Raw genomic sequence first — 7097 nt, 5'->3', positions numbered from 1 at the left:
GGGTAACCTGTAGAGAATCAATCACAGCTTTGAATCCCTGTGTTTCAGTAGTAGTTATAGGGGACCCTATTCTATCCTCAGAGGATAACACATTGTTAAAATCTCCACTAAATAGCCATGTCTCCTGAGCCTGCATATTTAGCTATTTAAGTCCCTCTATAGATTCTCCCTTTGTTGGCCATCATTCTGAGCATAAACGATATTGAGATGTGTTGTAATTTGAGTGTTGGTATCCTCCACTAGATAATAGATGAATTGATCTATAGTATGTATAATCTGTAGTTGTATGTGTGCTCTCCACAATATTCAAATTCTACCATTCACAGCATAAGGATAATTACAGTAAACATTCCACCTCTGAGCAATCTTTTTTTGTATTTTCTTAGGTTTATGTTCTTTAACTCTGGTTTCAATACACCCCATTACATCTACCTTATTTTTAGCTAGAAAGCTTTTTACCTCTTTCTGTTTATGGGCCTGATTTAGGCCCCTAATGTTTCAAGTAACAATAATCATAGTGAGTTGGAAATTAAAGGCATGATGGACTTGGGTCTTCCTGTTGTCCTCTTCTCCCAGTATCCTTTATCTCAGCAGCTGCCTTCCCTTTATCATTGCAATCTTCATTCACAAGATTGGATCATATGTTATCCTGCATGCTAATCCCATCTTTTGCCTGACATGGCATAGCAACATTCTGTTGTACATGCTATATACTCACTCTACCCATCTCAGTGCATTTAATCTCATGAGCAGGGCCTGCTTGTAGGACTGCTTCCCTCTGTGGTTTTGGTTCTGTTTCATCACTCACTACTGGCTTCTTTACCAGCCATGTTTTCTTGACAGTCTTAGTTTGTTGCTTTGCTCTTTTCCTATGCCTTCTTGGTCTTTCCCCTTCCTTATTATCCACCCCCTCATTACATTTTATGTTGTGCCAACAGTCAATAGAATCATGCCCAAATTTCAGACAAACAATTACAAAATACAGGTTTTCAATCATATTCAATAGTCTGCACCATTGGGCCAAAAGGTGATTCTATTTCTATCTGGTCTGGAAGAGGATATGCAACATCGACCTCCACAAGTACCCTAGCATAGGATATCTTCTCATAATGAGCAGTAAATTTATCAGTGTATAGGGGCTTGCCCACCACACTGGCCATTTACTTAGAGCCTCAGTCGAACAATAACCTACTAGTAACCCAGGAAATCTCACCCAAACTGGTAGTGTGCTCAAAATGTCTCTGCTGAATGAGAAATCAATTTCCTATAGCCTTAGCACCACTGGTTTGTTCATATATGTGTATGGTCTTGACTGAAGAACTTGGTCCCTATCAGCTATGGTGTGAAATTTGAAAATGCAATATCCCTCAGAATGAATCAGAATCTGAGGTTTAGTAATAAAATTCCAATTTTCATAACAAAATTCTCCATAGCTTTTTCATAAGGATTTTCCTCTATTATGTACCCAATTAGAGAGGTTTTACAATAATTTGCCTGAGATTGTAGATCCTCCTCGCTCAATTTAACAATTCTCTTACCATCTCTATCAATTGGAGGAACAAAGGATAAGGGTTTACCCATTTGTGAGCTGCGATTCCCTTGTACAATGTCAGCTGCTGTAGGAGTTGGCTTCTCCGATCCACTTGCTTCAGAGTACTGCAATCACCGAGCTACCTGTATCATTGTTCCTTCCACTTTGACAGGTTGAAGTTGCACATCTCCATCAAAACTGCTTGTTTCATTAGCATCCTCAATCGATTGGTATTTCTGTGGTAGAAAACTTCCAAATGCGAGTGGTGGTAATTCCTTTTGTACACCGTTTGCTGGAGTAATTAGCTTTCCCGATGATATAGTAGTGTCATGCACAGTTTTCCGGCAACGAGTCATTGTTTTCGGTCACAATCGCAATCCTTGCTATCATGAGCCGAGAGCAACGATTAACGTGCGCCTTTCCCCAATCTCTAATTTTTTTTTGTAGTAAGTTGAATTTTATTCAAGACCTATTCTACCTTTCAAGAGTCAACAAATCTAATAGTCTAAGGCTATTTCTTATCTAGAAATGTCATAATTAATGTTATTTATTCTCCATCTTTTATAAATATTGACACCACTTAATAAAAATTCTGCACATGTCCCTGCATATACGGGTGGGCATAATACTGGCCGAATCGAAAAAACCAGCCAAACCGTAAATTTCGGTTGTTCGGTTTCGGTTTAATCGTTTATTCGGTCAGTGTGCGAATTATAAATTATTAAATTTCAGTGTTCAATGTGATTTACAGTTTTAGTGCCTCGGTTGTTTGGCTAACCGAAAAACCGAACAATTCTATTTGCTTTCTTACCCAAACACACACATGATGTTTCTGTCATTTGCTTACCAAGGAATAAATGAAGTTGTATGAAGCAGTATGAAGCTGTTCCTAATCTATATGGAAGATAGGTCTTTCATAATCCAATAAGAAAGTTGTATTGAATTTTGTTTCACGCAAATCCTTGACGCCTTGTTTCGATAATTGAGTGAAGGCAAGGTCTAACAATAAGCAAAAATACAAAAGTAGTTCCACTGAAGAGTTATTAAGAGGACCTTTTCTGACATTTGATGCTACGTACACTACGTGATGCCTAAGTAGTTCAGAAAATCGAATATTGATCTATATTCTGCCCTTGACAAATGGTAATTAATCTATGCTTAATGTTGATAAACTAGGACAATAACCGACCGAACAAAAACCGAAAATCAACCGAACCGTAGTTTCAAACACCAAACCAACTGAAGTTATATTGGTTCGGTTGTCGGTGCATCAAATCAATAACCGAACACCGAACAAACCGAATCGAACTTCTTGCAAACCGCACCGCACTGACCGACGCCCACCCCAACCTGCATATAAACCATCCTAATTTGTGTTTGACAGTTGATTAATTGGTGAAACTTCTCAATCCAACAAATATAAAACAAAAATAACACTTTTTGTTTAATGAAATTTACGAGTTCCTACAATAATTGTGTAATATAGGTAAATAATAATAATAATAAAGTTTATAATCAAACATTTAGGAAATTTTTTAAGAATAAAAACTACTATTTAAATTTTATAGATCTGCCCCTATATGGGTCCTCTCAGGACATGTTCAAGGACGCTCCTCCTTGAGGAGAAGAATTTATTGAACAAAAACCGAAAATTTGAAAAGGGAGTAGAAGCGTTATTGGGCCACGTGGCATGTTACCAAAAATATGACCGTTGTAAAAGAACAAAGAGAAAAATCTGCCCCCTCGGCCCCTCTCTATATTCAAATCTAAAAATTCAAAGAAGTCACCATTCATTCATTTCCCGTTTAGCCGTCCACTCTCTTCTTCTTCTTCTTCTTCTTCTTCTTCTTTATCTTCAATTTTTCTCTCTCTCTTTTTCTCTAGGGTATACAGAAATGGGGATCGCAACGGAGAATCAACCACAGCAACAACACAAGGTAATTAACAACTCAGAACAAAATACAAAAAGCAAATTAATTCATAATATTTTTTTCCTTTGATTTTTTTTATGTAATTTATTTGATGTGATTATTGTCCTCTTTCATTTCGAATTTAGGACTTGAATTTGAAATGTATTTGAGTTATCTAGGGTTTTACATTGGACAATAGCTTACATTTTTTCGTCTTAATAATTGGGGAAGATTTATAGAAATTCCCAGCTTCAGCTCTGATATATAATTTAGGGTTTCCTTTTAGATGATATGAGAAATATTTTATGCCTTGGTGTATTATTAAACTGCTTCCAGGATTTGAAAGTTTTCTTTATATATAAGAATTTTGGGGGTGAATCTTCACACAGCTTCAAACCATAAAAAGAAGTTAAGATTTTGGACTTATGACCTGGTCCTGGATTTATAATGTTTCTGAGTTTTTGTGCGGATTTAATTCAACAGAAATTAATGGTTACAACCGCATTTTTTTTATTCTTAGTAAACTGCTCTTTTTATGGACTACAGAATTTTCAACTTCTGCAGGCGTCACCAGAGGCATCATCAGAGGCAGATAAAAAGAGGTGGATGCTTAATGATTTTGACATTGGGAAGCCTCTTGGAAGAGGAAAGTTTGGTCATGTATATCTAGCTAGGGAAAAAAGGGTCAGTGCTTTAAGAAAGATACAATGTTTTTACTATCAATTGCTTCAGATATGCTTTGCTAGTTGGCTCCTTCAATATATTAGTTTTGCCTGCTATAACAGTGCCTGTTTATTTGGGGGTTCTATATCAGTAAATTTCTGTAGCATCTAATGCTATCATTTAATAGTGATAGTTAATGGGTGAGAGGTTGGGGATGATATCTTATGGACATGAGATAAATGATGTTTCGAACTCTATTAGACAGACATTACATTCTGCAATCACATTTCCAATACTTAAGGTTAGTTGTTTCGTGAAAACAGAGCAATCACGTTGTCGCATTAAAAGTGCTGTTCAAGAGCCAGCTAAAGCAGTCCCAGGTCGAACATCAGCTTCGTCGTGAAGTTGAGATACAAAGCCACCTTCGTCATCCAAATATTTTGAGGCTTTATGGTTACTTTTATGACCAGGTAAATTAAGGTTCCTTCTGTAACCTCTTCTGCATTGCTTGTTCTCATTTTTTGTTCTTAAGATTAACTTCCAGGAGACTGATGATAGTGCTTACTACTGCAGAAACGTGTGTATTTGATCCTGGAATATGCTGCCAAGGGTGAACTCTACAAGGAGCTGCAGAAATGCAAATATTTTAGTGAACGGCGTGCTGCAACTGTTAGTTCTTGCTGATTTACAGAACTGCTTATACATTTATTATTGGACTTGTAGGATTTCCTTTTTTCAAAATCTTTAATTTGAGAATCATGAGAAATTGGTAAATGAGCAGATGTTAAATTTTTTTTTCTTCAAATTTTTCGGTTTTGGTCTCATTCTAAATAGCCTTGAGTGTGAGCAGATTTATTTATCTCCAACATTTAATTATATTCATGCCCTCACCATCCTAATTATTTTTGAACTGACCAACTGACCATAAATTTTCTTATTTTTCTTTATCTTGGGTCTTGGAGCAGTATGTTGCATCCTTAGCCCGAGCCCTAATATACTGTCATGGGAAGCACGTAATACACAGAGATATCAAGCCGGAGAATCTTTTGGTTGGTGCACAGGTATATCTTTAGCAATAACAATTTACAGTGTGCATTGCAGTTATAAAATGACGGAGCTTGAAATAGTTTTTTAAATATTTCTGCTTTTAGGGTGAACTCAAAATTGCAGACTTTGGGTGGTCAGTGCATACCTTTAATCGGAGGCGGACTATGTGTGGCACTCTAGACTATTTGCCACCAGAGATGGGTATGTGTGTTAAATGAGATATACATTGTGTGTTAAACTGTTAATCGAAAGCGGACTATGTGTGGCACCCTAGACTATATGTGTCATGTGCAAGAAGTTATAAAAGCATGGTTCATGTTATACGAGATATGTTGGAAGTTTTGTTAGTATCTTTTTTTTCTTTCTTTTTTCAAGAAAAAACTTCTATTTTAATTTCTGTTTCATGGCTTGTATGAGAATATAGCTTAGCAAATCTTTTGACTGCTTTTACATGTTTTATGATACGTTGGTTGCTGAACTTGCAGTGGAAAGTGTGGAGCATGACGCAAGTGTGGATATTTGGAGCCTGGGTATCCTCTGCTTTGAGTTTCTGTATGGGATGCCTCCATTTGAAGCAAAGGAACACTCAGACACATATCGAAGGTGCGCTTTTACCCCAAACATTAACTAAAAGTTTCATGAGAAACTTAAATAGGAAAGCACAAAAAAAGAAGAAGACTTCAGAAGAATAGTACAATTTATACACAAGTCCTCCTTTAAGAAAAAGAATTCTCTCATAAAATGCTACAACTGATGTTCATGGTACAATTTTCAAATTGTGCATGAGTATGAAATGGTAAAAGAAATTATTACACATACATTGAACACAAGCAGTACAATTTTCAAACCTTCTGTCATTAGCTAAATCTTGGTATGGAGAGAATGAAATGGCAAAACAACTTTTATGAATATTACCAGCTTAACACTGGTAGGTATATTGATAAGGTTCTCCTATGGATGTGCACAGGATTGTGCAAGTGGATCTCAAATTTCCTGCCAAACCAATTGTCTCATCAGCTGCCAAGGACCTTATTAGTCAGGTTTTTCTCTAATCCATTTGAGATGCTTTGAAATACTGCAGTATGTAATCTCGGGCCTGACTTGTTCTTTATAATTTATTATGTTTGTGGGATATAGATGCTTGTAAAGGATTCTTCTCAGCGTCTGCCCCTAAAAAAGGTCCTGGAGCATCCTTGGATTGTGCAGAATGCAGATCCTTCAGGTGTTTATAAGGGCTGATGAAGACATCACCAATGACTCACAATCTTTGTGGCGGACTAAATTGTTTTTGTTTTTCACTGAAAAAGCCTTTGCTCAGCGTTAATCTGAAAATGAAAGCTATGCAGTCATTTTTTGCATTCTTGTCTCAATGTTGTATGTAATCGTAATCTCTCTCGGATCTTGTCCTGCACTCTGATATTGCTAGTGGCTAGACAACATTCTCTTGACTCCCGTTTGAACCCTTCCCTACTCGTATTAACTGAAGCACCAATCCAATTAGAATGCAGCGGTAGTTTTACTTCCTTTTAACTAACTTTGCTTCACAAAGCTATATGGAGGGAAGCTGATTTCCTTCCAAAAGAAATACCTTATTATTTGCATTATCGGCCAGTCTTGTAAATTGGTAGGTTTTGCAAATATTTGGGTGGGGGTAAATGTGCAGTTCCTAATCACTAAGGCTTAGCGCCCTTTTCATTTCAGAATTAGTTTGCAATGAAAGTTTTTTTAAATTAAAATGCAATCAAAATCTAGCTTAGATCTCATTTGTGTTGCATCTTCTAGGATTCAAACACGTCTTTTGACACTTGAGATTCCAGAAGTGTAAAATATATGGGACAGATTACGAGCACAGCAAATGGGGAGAAGTTTAGATACGTTGAAACAATTTAGTTTGTCATGTGGTTTTAGAACTTTCCCTGCCGGATCATTTAAACATTCAAACATTG

At 36.6% G+C, this 7097-nt stretch overlaps 1 protein-coding gene across 2 annotated transcripts; it reads left to right on the top strand.

Moving 5' to 3' along the window:
- The first annotated feature begins 3312 nt into the window (after positions 1-3312).
- LOC104210214 (serine/threonine-protein kinase Aurora-2) lies at positions 3313-6599 on the top strand. 2 transcript variants are annotated; one of them, XM_009759055.2, is made up of 9 exons: positions 3313-3468; positions 3988-4125; positions 4428-4574; positions 4678-4773; positions 5070-5165; positions 5256-5352; positions 5637-5754; positions 6119-6191; positions 6289-6599. In XM_009759055.2, exons 1-9 carry the CDS (start codon positions 3427-3429, stop codon positions 6388-6390), a joined length of 909 nt encoding a protein of 302 aa, XP_009757357.1. In that variant the 5' UTR covers positions 3313-3426; the 3' UTR covers positions 6391-6599. The 2 variants fall into 2 exon arrangements, with proteins under 2 accessions (XP_009757357.1, XP_009757361.1); XM_009759059.2 differs by having other exon boundaries at positions 3326-3468; positions 4006-4125.
- The last annotated feature ends 498 nt before the right edge of the window (positions 6600-7097 follow it).

Source organism: Nicotiana sylvestris, chromosome 8 (genome assembly GCF_000393655.2).
Source record: "Nicotiana sylvestris chromosome 8, ASM39365v2, whole genome shotgun sequence".
Taxonomy (NCBI): domain Eukaryota; kingdom Viridiplantae; phylum Streptophyta; class Magnoliopsida; order Solanales; family Solanaceae; genus Nicotiana; species Nicotiana sylvestris.
The sequence above is the reverse complement of the archived record's forward strand: the minus strand, read 5'-3'. Positions and strand labels throughout refer to the sequence as shown.

Bases quoted from the DNA above. Each gene is read 5' to 3' on its own strand.
- LOC104210214 (XM_009759055.2), top strand. From the start codon at position 3,427: ATGGGGATCGCAACGGAGAATCAACCACAGCAACAACACAAG. The intron at 4,126-4,427 runs GTCAGTGCTTTA...TCGTGAAAACAG, and splicing joins ATCTAGCTAGGGAAAAAAGG to AGCAATCACGTTGTCGCATT. The intron at 6,192-6,288 runs GTTTTTCTCTAA...TGTGGGATATAG, and splicing joins CCAAGGACCTTATTAGTCAG to ATGCTTGTAAAGGATTCTTC.